This window comes from Anoplophora glabripennis, unplaced genomic scaffold (assembly GCF_000390285.2).
Source record: "Anoplophora glabripennis isolate ALB-LARVAE unplaced genomic scaffold, Agla_2.0 scaffold668, whole genome shotgun sequence".
NCBI lineage: Eukaryota > Metazoa > Arthropoda > Insecta > Coleoptera > Cerambycidae > Anoplophora > Anoplophora glabripennis.
Window position 1 is genome coordinate 208,509 of NW_019416781.1, and position 24,374 is coordinate 232,882.

Here is a 24,374-nt window from a genome sequence, read left to right on the forward strand (position 1 = left end):
AGTATAAATCACTTCTAGTGTCAGAATGTTTTTTATAATTTTTTATTTTAATTTCATAACGCACTTAATTCAACATGTAATGAGAAATAGTACTAAAATGGCAAAACCAAGATAAAACAGGTATATTTAGATTACAGACAATAATCAAATTCAGTACTAATTTATTTAATTACAGTCGTTTATTTGATTGAATTATCTTAATTTATAAATAATAGAAGTTTTAACACATATTTTACTATATAAATAAAAAAATATATAAATATACATACATACAAAGAATAGGGATACTAAAATATGAATTATGTGTCAATAGTGTGTATTTATTTTATTTCTTACAAACAATCCAACAAAAATCTAACAACATCTAAAAAACATATTTTGAAACATGTAGCATGTTTTTTCCAATAATGACGTATTTAACTTCCAAAGAAGTAACTTGTACTTATTTATACAAATTTCGATCTAGATTCCTTATGCAAGGAAATGATTTTAATCACAGCCATTCAATTCAATAAAATACATATATAGGCATACATATCCTATAAGAAACAAATTCGGTAATATATTATTAAAAACATTTGTATAAATATAAAAATATTATACTTTCGTGTTGTTTTAAAACTTTTAATTATATCGTACGTAAAAAGAATAATAAGTAAGAAAAAATTGTAAGCTGGTCACACTTTTACAACAGTTAGGCAATTAATTAAAAAACTAATCAGTCAAAACCACGCTACATACCAACAGTAGATACTATTTTGCAGAATTCTTTAACAAATGCAAATTATATAAAAATTGAAGGTTATAGTCTCAATATTGAGAGTATTGCAAACCCATTTTTTACCCAAAAGAAGGTGCTCATGAATCTTTTTTTTTTGGAATTTACTCTTAAAATAAATTAAGAAACTGCAACAGTTACAATAATTTGTGTTTTTCAAATATACGAGGGCTGCCTTTTATATTTCGGGAATGTGTGATCCTGGTGCTGCCATCTGACAACCGATCGTAAAGTTCAACTTTTTGTCAGTATACTTATTCAGAACGCTTTGACATACAGGCACTATGTGGCGCTGTGTTGTTTACAGTGAGTTGAAAAATTCATCTCGGACAAAAAATGGAATCAATTTGTGAACATTTCCATGTGATTATTTTTTGCAACTTTTGACATGGATTACTTCAACAACAGTGCATCGATGAATTTAAATGGTATACAACCATTTGTTTACCAGAAGTCTTCGGAAAAATAAGGGAAACCAACGGCCAAAAACGCATCATTCTCCACCAGGAAAATGTGAGTTCTCACACACCAACTCAAGCAAGAGTCTTTTTAAGAACTGAAAAAGTTGAATTGATGAGTCATCTGCTGTACAGCCCTGATTTGGCACTAAATGACTATTCCCGTACATGAAAAATAAATTAGGAGGTCGTTTTTTAACGCTTAAAGAAGCAGTTGGTGCGTTCAAAATGCTTGTTTTGGAGGTACCTCAATCAGAATGGAAAGTGCTTGGAAAAAGTCTATTGATCTTCAGGGAGAATATTTTGAAAAACAATAAAGTCATATACGCTGATTAGTTTCTATTTTTTATTTTCTATTGCTGAAATATAAAAGGCAACCCTCATAATAGAAAAAAAGCTTGTAAAATTAAAGCTTTGATAACAAATTTTATTCACCAACTACCATTTTGGTTCAAAAATAGTTCAACAATCAATTTCAGTATTTCGTTGATACTCTAGTAAAAACATGACTTTCAATATTTATTTTTCTTTAGATAATATAACCAAAATAGATATATTAATCAAATTTACTTTAGAAAATGAAAAGCAAATACAGGGAGTACAGAAATTCGTTAACATATTTAGAGTGATGATTCTACATAATTGAAAAAGGGAGAAAATTTAATATTAACATAAGTCTTAAAATAAGTTATGAAAGAGTATTGTTGTTTAAAGATAACTACTGAAAATAAGTTTTTTTTATATATACAGGGTGCCTGCAAAAGATTGGGAAATCTGGAAGCTGGAGATACTGGTGGCCAAAATAAGTCGATTAAGCCAAATATGCCTTATAGCTGTTTTACATTGACAATTTATTCATGAATAAATAGACGAAGTTCTTCATGAATTAACTCACGAATTTATTGGTAAACAGTGTGGTTTTACACTGCCATAGACTTTGAACAAAATAATTAGCACTATTATGTTTTTTGACAGGACGAATAAGAATTTTTAACTAATTTTGCCATTGCTTGTATAGGGCGTCAGTTATGCCCTATTCCTTTGACAAATAGAAGAAATTTTTTTTGCCTTTAGAATTACGGCCATTGTGTATTGAAAATATAAAAGAACATCCTTTGTTTCATAAAAAAATACTCTTGTTCATTTTCGATATCTCCCTTGGTTAACGAGATATTTGCTTATACAAATTTCAATACATTTTGTTTTTAAGCAACTTTTTATTATATGTACTTAAACTAATGTGACTTGACAACTAGTGTATGAACTAAATTATTTAGAGTTTTCTAAAAAACAACTTAAAGGGAAAATTAAAATTGGTCAAATCATTGGCATACCTATTATTCTTTATTTCCTGGCTATGGTGGAAAATTCTAAATTGTATTAAAAAAATATCATAACTGACTAATCAAGTGGTTCTGAAAAATATCTCCACACAGTGTTACTACTCCGTTATGACATTTTTTAATACAGTTTAGGATTTTCCACCATAGCTAGGAAATAAAAAATAAATCAAATGTTTTGATCAATTTTTTCTTTCCCTTTAAGTAATTTTATAGAAAACTAAATAATTTGAATCATACACTAGTTGTCAAATCGCATTAGTTTAATTTAAGGATTAAAAGTTGCTTAAAAACGAAGTGCATTGAAATTTGTATATGCAAATATCTCGATAACCAAGGGAGATATCGAAAACAAACAAGAGTAACTTTTTTATCAAATGAAGGACATTCTTTCATATTTTCAATACACAATGTCCGTAATTCTAAAGGCAAAAAAAGTTTTCCCCTATCTATCAGAGGAGAAGGGCACAACTGACGCCCCCTTACCAGCAAAGCCAAAATGAATTAAACATTCTTAGTTGTAATGTCAAAAAACATAATAGTGCCAATTTTTTTGTTCAGACTGACAATTTTCAAAGTTATTGAGAAATTTCAAAATAATTCAAACATTGAACGTCCTGTACCTTTAAACCAGCACATTTGTCTCAATCGATTTATTTTGGCCACCAGTATCTCCTGCTTCGAGATTTCCCAACCTTTCGCAAACACCCTGTATATTGAGACTGACTTAAATATTAACATGAACATGTCAATATAGCCAATTGACTCCTATTTTTTTATATTCTCTTAAAATTTTGATTTAGCAGCATTTTTTACTTAAAATGAGTACATATTGTAAAAATTCACAAGGCTAATAGTTTTCCAAAAAAAAAGCTATATGTACTCGCATCGATTAAATTACATAATAAAGGCATCAAAACAGGCTAATGTATCACCATTGAATATACTGTTTAGGTTTATATAACTTAGGGTATCAGAAAGAATTTTACTAAAAAATTATAATAATTGTATTTGTTTACTCAAAAAAATTATTCCTTTAAATTTAAGACTGCTCAATGATTACTTTTATATTTTTTTACCTAACGAATGAACACAATTTCGTTTGAAAAGCTTTTCTGAAAAACTATTTCATAGGCGAATTTTTATAATACATTTTTATGCAAAAACATGCCTGAATATGAATTTTCAGATTAAAAAAAAAATCGAAAATAACTGCCAACTTAAAAAATACTATTCTAAAGATGTAAAACAAAAACCCATATTCAGCATCATAGCTTTTTTATTTTTTATAACACATTTTAAGACTTAAATGTTCAAATTAACTTTTTTTTCATGTTTTCATATGTAGAATCACCCTTCCAAACATATGAATGGAATTTCAAGACACATTGTAAATATTAATGCTGGTTTTGGTTCAGTTGCTCTGAAAATGCCCTGGAAAATAGCTTTGACGTGGTACATCACAGAGCGAGTGGGTGTAAGTTTATTCTATTTGGGAAAATAAAAACTTGCTATTCAGAGAGGGCTGTAGTTTAGAAAATTCAGATGACAGATTGCTCCTTCAATTTTTTTGGAAGAACTTCGAGCGCTTTCATTCAGATTCTCGAGGTGAATCGAAATTAATTTTTTTAGAAAAGTACCCATATGTCACACAAACATTCCTCTCTACCAATATATGAAAATTACAGAATAGTATAAATATCTCAATCATTAAATAGATTGTTTGTTTTTTTTTTAATAAAAGTTTCATCAGATGTGTTTGGAGTCTACTAAATATTACATTGTACTCCATTAACAAATTAAATTTCATTTCAAAACTTTTGTAAATATTTTTTAAATGTGTATACAGAATTTTGTCTTTTTTATATTTCATAACTAATCTTGAAACTATATCAGACCTTCATTTACTTAAACAATTCTTCCCGTAAAGTCAATTGCTTTTAAGTTTAAATGCTTTATGTTTGATAAAGAAAAAATAAGTATAAGGGAAAAAATATTCAACACAAATACCTAATAGTACATTTTTCATAATTGATTTCACAACTTATACATTCAAAAAAAATATCGGTTAGGATTGTTACATACAATGTAACAGTACTTAAGAAAATATATTTCAAATACTCACTACTGCCACATAATATATATATACATATATATAAACAATCTGCTAATTGGACTAGTTTGTATTAAAAATGGCCCTCCAAATCAGGGCGAATATTAAAGTTAAGATGAAAGCCCTCTTGGCTACTAATTTTCGTTTTTTTAATAGGGAGTAAGACGGCTCTTAACCGACACTGAGGGCAAATGTTTTTAACTTCGGCTGCTTTAACACAAGATAAATGGAAACAATGACCACAACTCCATGCAGTAATAGTTTCGTCATTTTCTAGTTCTTTTCTGAAAGTTAAAGACTTCTGACAGGAGTTGCAGATTAGGTTTGATATTAGGGTACCCTTACCGCTTGAAACTAAAGACTTTGCAAGGCCTAAAAATAAAATATAAAACTTAAGAAAGGGAAAAATGCAGGTGTTAGATATTGTCATAAATTTATAACTAATGTCAAAATACAGTGCAAACGTTTAGAATGGAAACCGTAAATAAAATACGCCCTGTCCTGTATAATTTATGCAAAAACTCTCAGACACGTCAATTTTTAATTTCATTTGTGCTTCTTTTGACACCATTATTTCGATTATGACACCACGACATTTTTTTAAATGGGACATCCAGTTGTTTTATTTAATCTAAAACATTCCTGAAAATGGCAGTATGCAACACTATGACCTTAAAGTTGATAGTTTTCGAGGTAAAAGGCTTCAAAGTTTAGAAAAATGAAAAAAAGGAGCAAAAAAACTAGTTGAAAAAAAAAATTTTATTATGACAAAATGATATAACAAACACAATGAAAACTAATTAAATAAGGTGCCCGAATTGTAATCCTCCTGCTTTTTGACAATAGGCAAGCCAATTGACGTGTCCTAGTGTTTTTGCGTAAATTATACAGGGCGTATTTTATTTACGATTTCCCTTCTAAACGTTCACACTGTAAAATTAATGCCGAATAAAAAAATAAATAAACAACAGAATTTATGAAAGCTTTTGAGGTATGCAAGATATTATTACAAGAAACATTTATAATATCCACCTCTAAATAAGCGACAATTCTGCTTTGATAAGATTTTTCAGTGGGGTTTTATTAACATGAAGACTATCTAACTATTGTTCATCTAATTCCGGCAAATGACTTGGAGCTACCTAATAATTTTATTACACCCCTATCTACTCTTGTTTTTCTCAAAGGGCCAGCTATATACATATAAAAATATAAATAGTGGCAATATAGTGATTGCAAAATTAGTTGTACGCTAAGAGAAATTAGATGGTGGGTGGTGTAGTTATATACATTCACCTTTTATAGCGTCATGTTCCGCAAAAAGAAAGAGTTTATCTATTCAAGACAATATTAGCGTTATTACAGCCAGCGAAAAACATAATTTAAATGTCTGCAAACTCGTGCCACAATTTATTATCGCAAGTTAGCGATATATTGAGTAATAAAATGGAAATCAAAAATTTTTTTGAAGAGAATGGAAACCTGGATGTATTGTACAGTAACATACTGTGAAACCCTGAAAACACCTACCCCTTTACCCCTCCTGGGAGCTGTATGACCTTGTCGTTGGTGGAGGGGCTTAAGTAGCTACAGTGAACCCAAGAGCTAAACCGGCGGGAGTTTTATACTCCTGGCAGGGTCACCCAAGCCGGAAAGGTCGAGGGAGAGTAGTGAAAACTAAGAAACAGCTCAGCTACCCAAGCCAAGGTGGAAATGCATTGTGCCAAGGGCTGAATGGTGTGGGGGTAGGTAAAAATGTCACATCGCAAACGATCTCTTTGGGGAACCTGGCGCACCCCATCGTATTTAGCCTTCCGTCAGGTATGGGGCACTGCCTGGCGGTGACTTTTATTTCCTCCAGACTCGTGGGACCTTTATGGACCGAGAAAATAAAAAACAGGAACCCGAAAGGGGGCCGTCCACATCTGCCAGGGAAGCAGAAAGAGCTGACCAGGCAGAAAATAAGACAGTCACTGGGAAGCAAACACCAGCGACTGCCATCTCTAGGGGAGTCGATAGACTGAACCTGGAAGGTAGAAAACAATTGTCGGGTGCGCAAAAGCGCAAACTTAAAAAACTGCGGAAGGCAGAGGTGGGAAAAGGACAGGGGCCGGTGACGGAACTTGGCTTGAGTACCACTACAACACCGCAGGCAGCCGAACAGGGGCCAAGTGGACTCGGAATGAAACGTGGGCGGTCGGACGGTAGTGAGCCGATTTCTGACCGGCCTGTTTCTAAGAGGCCTAAGGCCACGGGACAGCGTGGTAAGACGTACGGGGAGGCGCTGTCGGGGATCCAAGCAGTGGTGGTCCCCCATGGATACCCAGAAGTCCGAATGGATGAGGACCAGATGGGACTTGTCCAGTTGGCGCTTCTGGGGGCCATTGATAGGATCAAGAGCGAGGGTACACGACCGCGTTTCCTGGAGTGTTGTCGAAGGGGGGGAACGCTAGCGATGACCGCCTTCAACGAGGAGAGCCTGCAATGGCTAAAAACAACTACGGCGAGCTTGGTGCCTTGGGAGGGGGCTAGACTCAGCGCTGTTGAGCCTAACCTACCTAAATTCACTAAGTTTATCGTATGGATTCCGGGTCATCCTGATGAACCGGAAACCATCATGCGCCGTCTGGAAAACCAGAACGGGGAATTGAGGACGGGGGCCTGGAGGCTAAACAACCGCAAGGTTGAGGAGAAGGGCCAGACCCTTGTCCTCTCAGTAGATGAGTTGAGTGTGAAGGTACTGCAGAAGGAGGGCTTCAGACCATTTCTGAACTTCACCAGGGTTTTTTTTAGGAACCTGGAGAAGGTCAGGGTAGATTTGGGACCTTCTAATGAAGATCAGGAAGGACCAAAATCTGAATTATCTGGTCAAATTCCACGTGATACAAGCGAATATTCAGCACAGTAGAGCGGCATCTGCTGCTCTCTGTGCCAGTGTGGTGCTTGCAAATGCGGATTTGGCTTTGATCCAGGAGCCTTGGGTACATGGATCCCAGATTAGAGGATTCGAGGTAAGTAATGGTGCCCTACTGTATTGTAGCCACCAAACTAGACCTACGGCTTGTATTTATTACAAGAGTAATATTAACATTTTTGTGGTGGCCGAAGTAACTTATGTATCAAGGGAACGCAGAGACAACTGGTGATTTGCTCAGCGTACCTCCCTTTTGATAAGAAAGAATCTCCTCCAACCAGGGAACTGAGGGACCTGGTGACTTGGTGCGAGAAGGAGAAGAAACTCATCCTGGGATGTGATGCCAACTCACACCATACGTTGTGGGGAAGCAGCAATGTGAACGATCGAGGTGAGTCTTTACTAGATTTTCTTTTTAGTTATAATCTAGAGATTTTGAATGTCGGGAACGAGCCCACCTTTGTTATAAAAAATAGGAGTGAAGTCATCGATATAACGGTGGGATCGGGACCGGTATGTAACAATATTGCAAAGTGGCATGTGTCGAGTGAGCCGTCAATGTCAGATCATAGACATATCCACTTTGAAATCATAACGGATTATAATCCGCAAGTAAGAACCTACAGAGACCCGAAAAGAACTGACTGGGATTCCTATAGAACGGAGTTGCAGGTCAGGACTAGGGAAATCTGTATAAAATTAAGGAACACATATGATCTTGAGAGGGCTGTCACGCCGTCACAAGATCATATGAATATAGCTGTCCTATCAAAGTGAGTTCCGACGAGCACACCGTAACCTAATGGAGTAAGGAACTCACACAGTTAAGGGGACAGACAAGGAAACTAATTAATAGAGCAAAGCGGACAGGAGAGTGGGAGGCTTATAGAGCAACCCTCACTGAGTATAATAAAGAAATTAGGAGAGCGAAGAGAGACTCATGGAGGAAGTTCTGTGAGGATATTGATAGTGTCCCACAGTGTGCTAAACTCCAAAGACTTCTCTCTAAGAACGGTAATACGAAACTCGGGTCCCTTAAAGCACCGAGTGGAGAATACATTAAAACTGGAAGGGAGACATTGGAATTACTTCTAAATACTCACTTTCCAGGCTCCAGGTTATTAAACCACGGAGATGAACATGACTGGGATCACCAGCAGAGGGTTATGACCAGGTCTCGACAGAACTGTGAGTGAACTATGACTAGTGAGTCAGTCACGAATAAGATGGGCAATAAGTTCCTTTGACCCATTTAAATCACCAACAGCCGATGGAATCCTACCCGTACTGTTACAGCAGGGGGTGGACTGCTTAGCTCCCATTTTAAATCACATCTTCAGAGCCAGCATTGCACTTGGTTATATACCGCGGGCATGGAAATCAACGAACGTGGCGAAGCAGACATTGTGTATATGCCGTCGCCTTATTGGAAGCACCTGGAGACTGTAACCAAAGATGAGATACTAGTTGTATACATCAATAGTAAGACCTAGGATTCTCTATGGCACTGTAGTACATTAGCAAAAACACAACAGACCACAGCGAGGGAAAAACTGAATAGAATTCAGAGATTGGCCTGTTTCGGTATAACGGGGGCGATGGCATCGACCCCGACAACTGCATTAGAACTCATGCTAAATCTACCACCACTGCATATAGCGGTGGAAAGAGAAGCGCGGCTAGCAGCATATCGACTCAGGAATAACAACGACTGGAGGGGTAGTTCCTATTCCAGGATCAGGGACACATCTATATCGGAACCAACTTTTGAGATGGTATCTGACAAGATGGTTCCAAGGTTTCACTTCCACAAGCCATTTGAGACTCGAATAGAGGATCAAAGCAAATGGGAGGAAAGGTTTAATACCCTGGAAAGGTGGAGCCTAGTATGGTTTACAGATGGCTCCAAAATTACCAGAGGAACGGATGCAGGAATATATGGACTCAGACCCAGATGGAGTGCAAGCTACACTCTGGGGCAGTTTCCTACCGTATTCCAAGCATAAATTTTCATGATAATGGCGTGTCTGGCAGAGAATGTACGTAGAGGTTATAAACGTAAACTCAGATATATATTCTCTGATAGTCAAGCTGCAATTAAAGCTTTAGGCGCACACAAGATAAGTTCAAAACTGGTGTGGGATTATTTACAAATGCTGACTGAACTGGCCACCAATAATACAGTTAGACTGTGTTGGGTGCCAGGGCACAAAGACATTTGTGGAAACGAGAAAGCGGATGAACTTGCTAGGAAGGGATCCGAGACAAAGTTCATTGGCCCGGAGCCCTTCTGTGGCACATCTCCCAGTGTGGTCAGGCGGGCTCTGGACAAATGGACTGAGACAGAACACAGGAAATACTGGACTTCAAGGCCAGGACATAGCCATTCTAAGGAGCTCATGGAGTATCCTTTGAAGGAAAGAGCAGACGATTTACTGAGCTTGAACAAAATTCGGCTCGGAAGAGTGACAGGACTCATAACGGGACACTGTCACTTTAGGAAACATCTACATACGCTAAAGCTTGTAGACAGTCCCGTCTGTGGAGGATATGAATCGACGGATGAAACTTCTCTGCATATCCTGGGCGTGTGCCCGGGGTTTGCACGTAGCAGAATGGCGCTTCTGGGGAGACCTTATTTGGAACCCAAGGAACTGAGAGAAGTGTCAGCAAGGAAGCTTTTGGACTTTGTTAAAAGGACAAAACTACAGCAAGGAAGCTTTTGAACTTTGTCAAAAGGACAAAACTACTTGCTGAATAGGACTAGTAGTGGGATGCACAATAGGCCTAATTAGGCCGCGGTGGTATGGGACTTATTAGGACCAACCACTAGGAAGAAGAAGAAGGAACCCTGAAAACAATATGGAGGGCGATACAGAACAAAATATGAGGAATGTTAACGAAGAAAGTGTGCTTGTTGCATGACAATGCACATCCGCAGCCAAATCCACAAAACAACTCTTGGATTCATTCGGTTGAAACAACATCAACCATCCCACTCACAGCCCTGACCTGGCACTTTCAGATTTTCATCTTCTCCATTCTCTGAATGTGCTTAGGGGTGGAAAAAGATTTTCTACCGACGATTAGATCCACAGTGCCATGAAACAATGGGCCTGAGAGGCGGCGGGAGATTTTCTTTTTCGAAGACATCAGAAAGTTCATTCCTCGGCTCACAAAGTGCATTGAGGTACACAGCGATCATCTCGAAAAATAGTGTTTGATGTACTTATCTGATTATGTAAATTTTTCATAAATATACTGCTGTTTTGATTTTTAAAAAATTGAGTACTCTTATTTTGTGGATGTGCCTCGTACATTTATTTATACCCAAAAAGAGAATCTTTTTTATTTAGAATTGTCCAAAATTGTCGAATTTTCAAGTAGAATTCGGAAAAAGTTGAAAATATGCAAATTGTGATGAAAAACCTCAGCTTTACCAAAAAAGTGCAATCTAGAAATGTGTATGAATTTTGTATCAGCAAAGTCGATTATGCCACACTATGGCAAAACCTAGTAGCTATATTATGAATTACTATCAATGCTCCGAATTAGGGCCTAAAAGTATCTAATGGGGCTACTATTTTGTCCTTAATATTATAGAGGGTATTTGGAAAAGTCGGTACAAAATTTAAGGAGGTGAAAGTAGAGCCAAAAATAGTAAAAAAACTTCCTATAAACATTGACCCTCCAAAGGGGTCTTATCATTTGAATATTTTTTTAAATAATTTTCTTTCTGATTAAGATAATGGAATAAAAATTGTAGGTTAACAGGTTTTAATGAATTAAGACTTTTTTTAAGAAAAAATTTCTCTACTCTTTTTCGATTTCTGTTTAGTTTAGTCAGAAATAACTAATTTTTAAATAATGTATGGCTCAGAACAGTAACTTTTTTTTAACATTTTCACATCGTAGGCATATTTCATGATGACAGTTTCGTTGTAATGATACTAAAGATTGTCACTTTTGCGTGTTATCGTTTAAATTCTTATGTTTCTTTATCTTCTTAGTTGTGATCTTTGCACTCGACTTTGCATCTCATTCAATTTTTTTACAACCATGAACCATCATGAGCAGAGGCTCTTCTTACACTCACAGTAGGATTATGTTAAAAAAATCCTAAAATTACTTCATTTAAATCATGCCTACGCCTCCTTGGACGACCAAATTCATGACATCTTGGAGTTAGGGCTCCTGATTTCATCATTCATGCATGAATTTTCCCAAACAATCTTGCAGAAGGTTGCCTTCTATCAGGCATATGTTGCCGATACTCTTTTTGACCCGCCAGACTGTTACCATTACAGAAACCATAAATGAAATTCGTATTGGCATATTCACGGTTAGTAAAAGCATGATGGTGCATGGTTGTAGAAAAATCGAATGAAATGCAAAGTCAAGCACAAAGACCACAATTAAGAAACGTAAGAATTTAAATGATAGCACGCTATAGTGACAATCATTAGTATCATTACAATGGAACTGTCACCATGAAATATGCCTACTATTTGAAAATGTTAAAAAAAAGTTACTGTTCTGAACCATACATTATTTAAAAAATAATTATTTCTGTCTAAACTACGCAGAACTGGAAGAAAAAAGTAGACATATTTTCTTCAAAACAGTTCATTAAAAAATAATAAATTATCATAAATAAATCATTAAATAATAAAAAATTGGAAAAATTTCTGTTATAGCTATTACGATCTCAATTGGAACCGCATAAAAACATTTAACTCATAAATTCTACAGAATCCATAGACGTCCAGAAAAATTTTGCCCTGCCTCGTCTAGATATACTATATTCCAAGTTATATTACCATATAATTACCATACGATTGTCAAGTTTTTTTATGTTTAAAATCGCATTGTAATAAAGCATGTCGTAAAATATCTAAAGATTTATATTTATAATCAAGATAATCGCTTAATTTATCTCGAATCATGTTTAAAGTAGGAACTTTATTTTCTTTATACATATTATAAATTGTGCGCCGCATTACATCTGGTAAAATCATCAATTTTCTTTAATTTTGTGTTTTTCCGTTTCCTCTTTGTACCGTGATCAATCCTTCTTTAATTATGCGATAAATTGGCCTTTATGCTATGATTATTACCTACAATTTTCATTCCATTATCTTAATCAGAAAGAAAGTTATTTTAAAAAATATCCAAATGATAAGACCCCTTTGGAGAGTCAATGTTTATAGGAAGTTTTTTTACTATTTTTGGCTCTAGTTTCACCTCCTTACCAACTTCGCTAAACACATTGTAGATAAAAAACATTCCATTAAATATGAATTTTGTTAACTGTGGCAAAATTAAAAAAAAAATTAATTTATCTGTGAAGTGGCTCCAACTCCACATATCAGAGTGTTCCTGTATCCCTTATTTTGACGTTTTACTAGTTTGTAACGCAATTTTTTTGCCACCCTGTATTTTTCAAAATATATTAAACTTACCATGATGAAGATCCTTGCTTAACAATTTAAGGGTAGTTGAAAGCATCTGAACATCATGAGTATAATCGCTTAGTATGCCTTGCAGTAAACCCTTGATATCACCAAAATGAGCATTGGAAACCAATTCTAACAACTGCGTTGGATGGATATGAGGGGCTGCCGCATGTAAAAGTTGTCTTAATGTGACACCTTCAGTCTTTCTTTTATATCGAAGCAATGTCAGCCACAGCTTTTGTGCAGCTTCCGGATCTAAGTGCTCTGCTCCACGAATGCACAAGTTGATACCTTCCTCATTCATATCGTGTTTCAGCAACAATTCAAGCGCTTCGACCCACTCTCCGCTGTGTTCCAAAAGAAGAGCAGTAGCATCGTGCACCTCGTACTGTTTCGTTATATTTAAAGCTTTTTCTTTTCTACAAAAGGTTAACTGGACATAGTTACGAACGGCACTTTTATTTTTAATACACAACTGTTCTAAATATTTTTCTGCAATCGGGGGAGGTAGTTTAATATCACTGTTAACAATATCACTTAAAAAGTTGTATTGCAGATCAAAGTCATCGTTCAACATCTCACTAAATTGTTCTATCAAATTTGGAAAAAATTCAATAACTATTTCACTACACTTTTTACTACTTATTGCGACTAATTCCTCAAAATGTTCTAAAAACTGTTGCTGTATACACCTTTCGCTCACATTAATGAAGTTTAATATATAATTAAACACTTCAGTCTTGCGAAGTGTGTCCTTCAAGTAACATGACAGAATATTGGAATAGTCATGTAAATGTTCATATAGATATTCTGCAACCCTAAAACACTTTGAATCCAATGCCATTTTAAGTAGATCCCTAGTTGTTACATGTGTCAACTTATTAGAATGTATTAAGTCCAGCCAAGCTTGTTCTCTTTCGCTGTGGTCCCTCAAACTCAAAGAACTCCGTGCCATTTGTGTCAAGTACCTTATTACAGTGTTCAACATTTTTTCATCAATATTAAGACTGTTTGAAACAATTAACCTTGAAACGAAACATACAAAGTTAATGATTTGACTTCCCTAAAAAAAAACAACATTAATTGGAGTTAAATGAATCAATTTACCTTTCTAAAATTACTAGAGCTTTAAGATATCTATCAAAAGTGATTGTCCAAGAAAATAAATATATCCCAAGTACAGAGTTCAAGTAGAAAACTTTCGAGCAAGTTTCATATTTGAGTCACGTGGTTTCTATAACTGGCAACATCGTACAGAGCGCAGCTGTGTGTGAGAGGGAGATTGATGGAAACTGATATTTACAGGGCACAAGGTTAGATTAAATATAGTGGATGCATTTGGTAAGTTTTGCAAAAATTTTGGAGGAATCGTCCTTACTGTTTGACTTATTTTATTAGTTCCTTTAAACGAAAAAAGGAAACTGAAACGAAAAAAGTTTTAGTTCAAAATTTTGTACTGGTTGTCTCATACTTGATAGTATGGGCCTACTGTGAGGATACAAAAAATTTAAATAAAATTTGGGACACGTGGTGTTAAATGGGATAAGGCAAGCTCCATTTTCAATCAAAAGTAGTATTTTTCGGATTTGACAGAAACGACTAATGACGTCATCAATTATATTTTTCCATAAACATACCCAAATTTTTTTCCTTTTAAAAAGCTCTTTTTTCTAATAAACTTTTATTAGAGAAATTTTTAAAAATCACATTAGCGGTGGAAGGATCAAGTACTCGTTGGAACATAATTGAATGTTCATTGTTTGAAGTACATAAATGTCACAAAATACTTATCATTACTCAATACGAACGTCAAACATATAACTTTTGTGCTTACAAAATGTTCTCTCATTCAGAAAAAGTTGATACGTTGCTAATTTACGGTGAGTCATAAAAAATTCAAGAAGAGCTGTAGATCTGTCGATAGCCGCACGGTTTAAGGCATCAGTCATTAAATCGTGTGAAAATTTCTGCCCGGGTTCGATTCCCGTGGCCGGTAGACCATAGATTAGCTATGTTTGTACGGAGGATTGGCAGCCTCTGTGCAGGTATGGTAGGGTGGAAGAATGTTGGCTTGGGTCAATGTGAGAGATTGACACCGGTTGGCATTTGACCACTCCCCTAATTAATGAGGTTTTCCAGGTTTCCCTCATTCCTGCACTGAATGGTGGTTAGGGCCTACCAACATAAGTCATTCCTGGGCGCAAATGCGGCCTGCCTAATAATAATATGCCCGCACAAGTCTCCGACTTATGGGCTAATTCTCGTAGTTAGAATGAGGAGTAGAGATATTATTATTATTATTATTATTATTATTATTATTTATATTGAAGAAGGTATCCAGAGCGCCTCATTCCTGATCATAGAACCTTTACAAGATTGGAGGCGACCTTGCGACCACATGAAGATGCATTTTCTGTTCGGAAAAATCAAATAATTGACCGAAGGCTAAGAAACAATGTTAATACAGCTAGAACAAAATCCAGGAACTTCTATACGGCAGGCTGGCCGGGAATTGAATTTGGATAAATCAGCTGTTCAACGAATGTTAAAGACCAATGGGTATCATGACTACAAAATTCACAATTTGGAGTATTTGCCTGAGAGTCACATTGAAAAAAGACTTAATTTTATAGCACAAATTGTAGTAAATGTAGAAACTGTTGATCAGAACCTTTTTCGGCACATTCTTTGGATGGGCGAAAGTCGGTTTATCAGTAATGGTTCGCCAAACAGGCGCAAAGAACACTATGAACACATCATATTTTGCCCTCCACTGAAAATCCCCACATTGTAAATCCAGTCCAAAACCAAGGCCATTTTGGAGTAAATGTATAGTGCGGCATCATCGGTAGGCATTTAGTTGGGCCTTATTTTTATGAACATATATTGGACAGCGTGAGTTACCCAAATTTCCTACAAGAACTTCCTGCACTTCTGGAGGTGTATTTGCAGCTAAAGAGAAACCTATGGTTTCAGCACTACGGGCACCCCATAAGGCCAGGATTATGCTTAATGGACCTGTTCAGTGGCCCGGAAAGTCCCCAGATCTAACACCCCTCGATTTTTTTTATGGGGGGTTTTAAAAAATAAGGTTTACAAAACACCTTCACGGGACATTAATCATTTGAAGGAAAAAATCACGAACGCTTGTAATGAGTTAAACGATGAAGAAATGTTAATAAATGCAGCCCACAAACAAGTTAGGCAAAGATTGGATATGTGTCTTGAAATAAGAGATCATATAGAGAATAGATTATAATATATATCGAGGGCGTCATATCAGAAGGGCGTAAGAGCCACTTTAGTTGGTTTTGGGTTTTTAGGGCGTATGACCTCATTTAATCAATTCGCTTAATATATCAGAAGGGCGTATATATTCGTAAACATCAACACTCTATTCTAACAAGTTTTACTTAGGTGTATGAACCAATTTTGCAAAACTATAATATCAGAAAGGTATATGCCTGTAAAATTTCAGATTTGGTTCGTACGCCCTTCTGATATGACGCCCTCGATATGTAGTATGAAAGCTTTGCCTCATTTTATAAGTTTAATCCTATTATTTATTCTTAATGATATTTATGCACTTTAAACAATGAACATTTAATTATTTTCCAACAAGTACTTGATCCTTCTGCCGCTAATGTGATTTTTAGGTGGTATTTCTTATGAGACTCTTTAGGACGGTATTGCTTATAACTTTTAAACGGGAAATAATACAGAAAAATTTCTGTAATAAAAGATTATTAGAAAAAAGAGAGCTTTTTAACATTAATATCTTTAATCATAGTTGGTCAATCCTCTCCAGATTGTTACATATAACATATTTCTACACAAATTAGTCTTGCCTAAAATTTGAGCAGTTTCTCAAATGGGTTATTTATCTACAGCAACGTTTTCATCGTAACAATAACATTTTTCGAGGCGGTGCCATTAAGCCTATGCTAAAAATAGTCAACTTTGATTAAGCATAACTCAGAAACTATATGGTAAAATGCTTTAAAATTTTAAAAAATTATCTGTCGGGTAATTAATTAACTATACAAAAAATTAGTTATCAACCTGTACCTCTCACTGGTGACAATTATGGTAGCGCTAGCTTCATTTCCAAGTAAAAATTTACTTGGAAATGAAGCTAGTGCTGCCATAAATATGAAACTCAATTGTAAAAACTCAAATGACAAATCAAATAACAAAACTATAAGCATCATTCAAAATCAACAATATCTATTATCACACGAAAATGAATTAGCTAATAAAGTCACTTACTGGAAAAGATGATCATATGTAATTTACATATCTCAGCAAAAAATATAATTCTCATATAATTTTAGAATTTCTAGACAAACTAGAAAATGCAATCACACTTTTGTTTCATTAAATATCTTCAATCTCTTATATCATTAAAAAATTTGAGAAATATATTAACAACATTTAAATCTAGTTTTATTATTTATTTTTGTTTTGTTACATTTTACTAGGACTGTGAATCACTTTTGAAGAATTTACAATAGATGGCGTAACTTATCTGTATCACATCAGATACTTCTGTAACTATATTCATGTCAAAGCTCTGTCATTAGTCTTTACTTTTTATTATGTGTCATTTTGCTGAACATATTTTTTCTCAGCTCCAAAGATGTCAACAAAACACCATGTATGGGAAGTGCTACTTTTCCTTTTTCAAAGAAGTGTTGCAAAAAGTCATCGAGTGCTGCTGGAAACTTACCGTGAACTCCACTCCATCAATAAAAACGTGTGAGTATTCGTTTCAACATTTTAAAAATGGTGATTTGGATATAGTTGACAAAGAAAGCCCTGGTCGACCGAAAAAATTCGAAGATGAGGAATTGGAAGCGTTAATAGATCAAGATCCATGTCAAACACAAGATAAACTTGCTGGATTGTTGCTCGCACAACAGTTTGCAAATGTTTAAATGCACTCGGTATGATTCAAAAGCAAGGATATGAACTGAAGCTGAGCCATGTTGAACGGCTATTTTTCACATGTAAAGAATTGCTTCAACGGCAAAAAAGAAATGGTTGTTTGTATTGTATTATGGCTGGCGATGAAAAATGGATATGTTATGATAATCCTAATCACAGAAAATCGTGGAGCTTGCCTCATCATGCATCAACATAGACAGCAAGGGTGAAATTCATGGTTCGAAGCTCATACTATATATTTGGTGCGACCAGCTTGGTGTTGTTTACTATTAGCTGCTTCAATGAAACCATTGCTGGTGAACTCTACTAAATACAATCGATGTGTTTGAGCCGAGCATTGAAGGAAAAATGGCCACATTCGAGCAAAAGCACAAAGTAATTTTTCAACATGACAATGCTCGACTACATGTTGCTCAAGAAGTCAAAAATACTTAGAAATGCTGAGAATGGGTTGTTTACTCCATCCGCCATATTCACCAGATATTGCTCCATAGGATCAGTACTTGTTCCGATCCATGGAACATGACCTGGCTAAGCAGCGCTTCCAATCTTGTGAAGATACGCAGAATCCATATGCTGCCAGAAAGATGGGAAAAAGTGGCTAGCAATGGACAGTACTATGAAAGATAATAATGTACACAAGTTTTCACAATAAACCCTTGAATTTACATTCCCTCAAAATTAATTCACAGTCCTAAATATTTGATTAAAAAAAACTTACTGAAAATTCCATTGGAGTAATTATTTGCATTAATATCTGAACGAGCCTTTGTCTCTGTAAAAGCCCCATTTCTCCTGAAAATTCAGCTTCTGTAAATGCTAGTTCTACAACATTTAAACATTCTCTTGTGTTATATTTCAATAATGCGTATAAATATGGGTAACTAGGTTCATCATTTCTTCTATTAATGGAATGAACGGTTTCTAGACACCTCAATACATCATACTTTGCTCTGAGAATATCTTTTTCGGGAATACTTCCGGTGGGGTATCCCAAACCAGCTAGACAAGCTGACACATAAACCAACATAGTGTTGCCTAATTTGTGATTATCGGAGGTCAATTCCGAAAGAAATTCAGTTAACGGGCTTGTGTAATCCCCCAACGTCTTCGTAGTGATATGTATCCAGGCATCATATAACTTTAATTTCTTACATATTTTCAAAACCTGATGCAAATCCAAACAGGTTATTTCTAAAGATAATAAAACATTCTCTAGTAACTGGTGATCTTTACGCTCTAAATAGGCCACTAACATCTGTGCTACAGAAGGTGATAAATTTGATAAATTGCCGCTACATATATGATCTGTCAATAAACTATAATACCAGTCTTGATTATTTTGGTCAACACATACAGCTTCTAGCAGTTCATTGCATAAAATTTGACTGTAACAAAAGTAATCATTATCAACGTTAAAAAAACAATAAATAATGAAATTAATCTATTTTTCAGTAATTACTTACGTTTTCCCTTACAATAATAACTCTAGTGGAGTTTTTTATACGATTATTTATATGTATTAGTTAAACAGATTAAAAAAATATATATCACATTCAATGTTTTCCAACTACTTCCCTGACTAACTATAATTTTTAACTAATAACTAGAATAAATAAAAAATTCCAATTATTAATAAGGTTAGTGTCTCGAAGCAAATATTTTTATTTAAATTATTTCCAACAATATATAAAATTGACTCATTGTACATTTAAGTATATTTTCCTGCATTAAGGGTATTTGTTGGTGTAATCAAATCGTCCCAATCCATTAATAGCCCCAATCCGGTTATGACCAAAAATAGTGGCACATAGCATTCAAAGTGAGAGCCAATATATTTGAATCGTACAGTGTGTACCAAAATAAGGAATAAATTCATTATTTCAGAGTAGTCAAAAATTTGAACAAAATCTTTAATTTGGACCTTTTGACTATATAGGCTTTTGAAATCAGTGTTTTATAGTCAAAAAATGTAAAATATATAGTAAATGTAAAAAGGTGGATGACCTCATAACCTAAACCCCCATGACATCAGGACTAAAAAAATGAAATCAAAATATGCAAAATTCATATTAAAGATTGACTTGTTAAAGAAATTCCCCCAAACTTTTTTCATATTCTGAAATAATCAATTTATTCGATACTATACTAAAACGAAGATCAACAATCAATGTTATTAAATAGTTAAAAATTAAAGCTTAAATTTGTAAAGATACCATTTAAGCTTGAAATGATTCACATCATAATTTTTAACCAGCAATGTATATGTATACTTACATTTTTCCTAATTTCACACAGCAATTTATTGCCGCAGTTAGGCTTTCTTTATCAACAGTATTTTGATTCAAATTTTCCAAATATTTATCTAATAATATTATTGTAAATTTCTCTCTATTTAACCCCTCTTCCGCTGCCAAGTTTAAAGCTTCTGCCCATCGTCCTTGATCACTTAAATACAACAGTCTTTCTGGCCATGTTCTTAATTTAACCATATGCACAGCTTTTGTTCCTAATACTAGTAACTGATCTCCCCGACCAGACAAGCTATTATAACAAGCTCTTTCTCCTGCCAGTGCAAATGCTTCGCTAACACCTCCTCCAACAGCAAGGGCTTTAAAATGTGCTGTACTATATACTAGGCCGGCATTAGCAAGTTCTAACACTTCCAATTCACGCTGTGAGCGAACATCAACCAATCTCAAATTTTCACTGGTATCTAATAATGCTAAATGTCTGGTTCCTAGCCAATGCAATGCAGTCATTGAATAAAGTAATTCAACAGTTCTAAGAGGCAGCAATCTAATACGATTATTACTAAAACCGTGTGTTATCACTCTGGTATAATTCAATTCATTTCCTCTGCCCCAAGCCAGTACTGGTTGAAAGGATTTGCCGACAGAAACTAATTGCCACGAAATCAAAGGTAATGACGTCGATATTCTTGGTAATTGCTGACTAAAATGTACTTTCAATCTTGGTCGAACTGAGATCACTATAACCTAAAATATTAAAATTCTGCCTTATAAAATGAAAATTGACTTTTTTCACTAATTTATTCTTGTTTATTTGCATCATAAATAGGGACTTTACTATTTCATATAATATTCCTAATTTGTCTAATAATCCTGAAATAACTCTTAAATTTAACAGAGCCCATAGTGATATTAATTTTATTAGTACTGTATATTTAATGATATACTATATCAGGTGTTTTTGAAATAAATGCATTTCCTCAAAGGGGTAAGAGAGGACGTGAAAATATACAATTTCCCATAAACAAGTTGGGGTTTATAATGTTGTGTTTCATAATATTATTCAAGAATTATTACGCAAAACTTAGTCGGATCCTGCATTGCTTAATTTAATCAACTGATCAAATGTTTACAACATACTATCTAGATCAAGTTCAGTGTACTTATTTGCATGGCATGGACATGTCTTCCGTGTTCTCGTCGGCAGGCTTTCACTGTAAATGATTTTTAGCCGCGTGTAGAATTCTGTCGTTGGTTTTGGCAACAAGTGGCACAACAACCAAATTAAGCAACACAAACAAATGCTGCCTTACAAGAAATATTGAATTTTCATATGTTAATCATCACATTGTATAGAATTCACATTTCGCGTGTTTTCAGTGGGATATTCTAATTTGATTTTTTTCATTTGAGGTATATGAAATAGAGAACTAATACCCACTGTTCCATGTCGCCGATCTTCAACAACATATTTTTATGGATATCTGGAGTAAATAAGTTAATTTTCTCCGCTGCTTAAAAGCATGTTTAGTAACTCGTGCAAATAATTTTGAATAATTTTTGTAGAATTACCTAATATCGATTTATGGCAAGTAGTTTATCAAATTATTTTCTGGAACTCATATTTTTTATTTTTGAAGCCCTACTCTCTATTTTTAAATATCTAATCTCAAATAGAAGAAATCTGAGCTAGAAAGCCAAACGAAAGTTATTTTCCGCTATAAGCTCAAAAATATAGTTTTCAAGTAATTATACCCATAGATTCCGGCATTATATGACGTAATTTGTGTAAATATGTAAAAATACAAATATCCAAATAAGCCTGTGTCTTTTTACCATTCAAATATCTTAACAACAAAAAAAAACAAACAGCAATAAAAAGAAAATTACTATAGGTCACCTTGCAAAATTAAAAAAATTGGTTTACTTCACTGTATAACTAAAAAAAATTAATTACCTTAGATAGTGTTGCCATTGCCACCAATACATAATTACTAAGAAAATGTATATCATGTCCTCGAACAAGGGGTTCAAAAACACAAACCTCACCTCTAGCGCCAGAAAATAAACATTTTGATTCCCACGTTCTAACACCTAGCCTTCTATGAAAAGATAGTGAGAAAACACATCCTGAAGAATCACCACACAAAGCAAGATTATTTAAAAATGTAAATCTTAAATGCAGTACGGCCGTTTGTGGAGCATGAGCGTCAGGCATTTTCCTGATTACATCTCCATTTGTTGCATCAAGCATTGATATAAAGCCTCTCTCATATCTAGGAAAAAATTTTTGTAGAACTAATTTTTTGTTACTACTTTAAACTAACCCTACAAGAAGTCTCGTAGATTCCAAATTAAAGGCTAAAGCAGAAATAGCTCCTTGGTCTATGGTGTTCAAGTCATGGCAATACCAACACAAATTCTGTTCCGGATCAAATGCTAATATATAGCCATGCGATGTACCTATTGCAACATATTTCAAACTATTCGTAATAACCGTAGGTAAACCAGCATTTACTTTTTCCTAAAAGTCTCAAGAGTATTATACAATTATAACATATAGGTATAATGTGTGTCACTTACACCAGCTGAAGTAATTTGTGCTGAAACACCTTGTAAAATACAGTGCGATAACATAGACCTAAATTTTACAGAAATGCTTTGAAATGATTGTAGAGAAGTACTATCACTTCCTTCCTCAGATTCCATGTCCCATAAAACACTCTCAAGAGAAGGTGGAGCAACATGAGGTATATCAAATTCTAAATCGTTTATCTACAATTAATTATAATAGTTAAAATTTTTAGTACATTATTATTATCACACAAAAACCACCTCTTTTATATCCAATAAGGATTCATCTGAATCAATTTGCACATCATCACTTTCAGAACCCATTTTTATTTAATTTTGATTACTTGCAAATAAATTTTTCCTTAAATTCATATTACATTCATAATTATATTAAGAAAAGTAACAAAATTAAATGCAGGGAAATGTTAAATGTTTACTCTCGTTGACAGTTTCTTTTCTCTAATATGATTGGTTCATTGGTTGGTTATCTTTAGTCAGTGTTGCCACAGTTGCCAAATCAATGCTGTAGTTTTCTATTCTGGGGCTATGCTATGGAGTGATTACTATTTTATTTTTAATTAATATGGGGTGGAGCATTCATTTCCAACCAATCGCGGCGAGCTAGAGTGAGACAGCATGTACTGAGATACGGTCTGTCTCTCTCGCACACTCAGCCACACTTTTCGCAATGGCATACTACCTCCAAATGGGGTCACGCGGCAAAAAGCCACCTAAAGTCATTACAGGCTGTGGAAAACATAGCCCTCCGCACGGCCACCGACGCTCCCTGGTACGTAAGAAACTGAGATATTACGAGGCTTACAATACACAAACGCTACACAGACAATAAGACAAAACGCGGAGAAACGGTTTGACGTAGCCGCTAGACATGACAATCCCCTCCTCAGGCAAGCCGTTGCCTACGTACCCGACGTGACCGACAAACACAAAAGACCTAGACACCAACTTTTTGACCCTGGGTGACCACCCCAACGACATCCCCCCTGACCGCTAACCTTTTCTGTTTCAGAGACGCCAGGATTAAGAAACGAAGACAACGACACACACACATACACACACCCCATCCCCTCCTTACCCCTCCCCTCCCGCGCTAGCCTTAGGGACACCTTAGCAAAGCGCATCCCAGGCTGCTTAGCCGCACTACCCTACCCAACCATACCACATATAAACATGACACCACCCCCGGGGTTTACACAGACGAGCCAGCGAAGCAAGAAGAGCGCCAGAAGAAAGGGCCCAGCCAGGACAAAATGAGGTCCCACAAAGCGCCTACACCGGCCGCATTTGCGGTCGTGGTAGACGACGGATGGGGCCCACCTACGAAGGCTGTCCAGGCCTACACGAAATGAGGCAGGATAAAGAGGGATCCCTCGATCCCAAATCATTGAGGCCAATTTCTAGCCATGGAATAATGGCTCGGATGGCAAAAATGCCCCAAGTCACGTGACGCGAGAATAGCCGCTTACCTCATCTCTCTCTTTGCGTTCCATCTATTGTATACTGTCAAATCGATGGTTTTGT

The 24,374-nt window shown here is 35.3% G+C and overlaps 1 protein-coding gene across 1 annotated transcript; it reads right to left on the reverse strand.

Moving 5' to 3' along the window:
* Positions 1-4,428: 4,428 nt before the first annotated feature.
* On the reverse strand, positions 4,429-23,156 carry LOC108912712 (vacuolar protein sorting-associated protein 8 homolog). Its single transcript, XM_018718035.2, has 8 exons — positions 23,094-23,156; positions 22,842-23,033; positions 22,586-22,782; positions 22,216-22,534; positions 20,284-21,005; positions 18,728-19,394; positions 13,066-14,122; positions 4,429-5,061 (listed from the first exon to the last, which is right to left on the reverse strand). The coding sequence occupies exons 1-8, from the start codon at positions 23,154-23,156 to the stop codon at positions 4,763-4,765; spliced, it is 3,516 nt and encodes a 1,171-aa protein (XP_018573551.1). The 3' UTR covers positions 4,429-4,762.
* Positions 23,157-24,374: the final 1,218 nt, after the last annotated feature.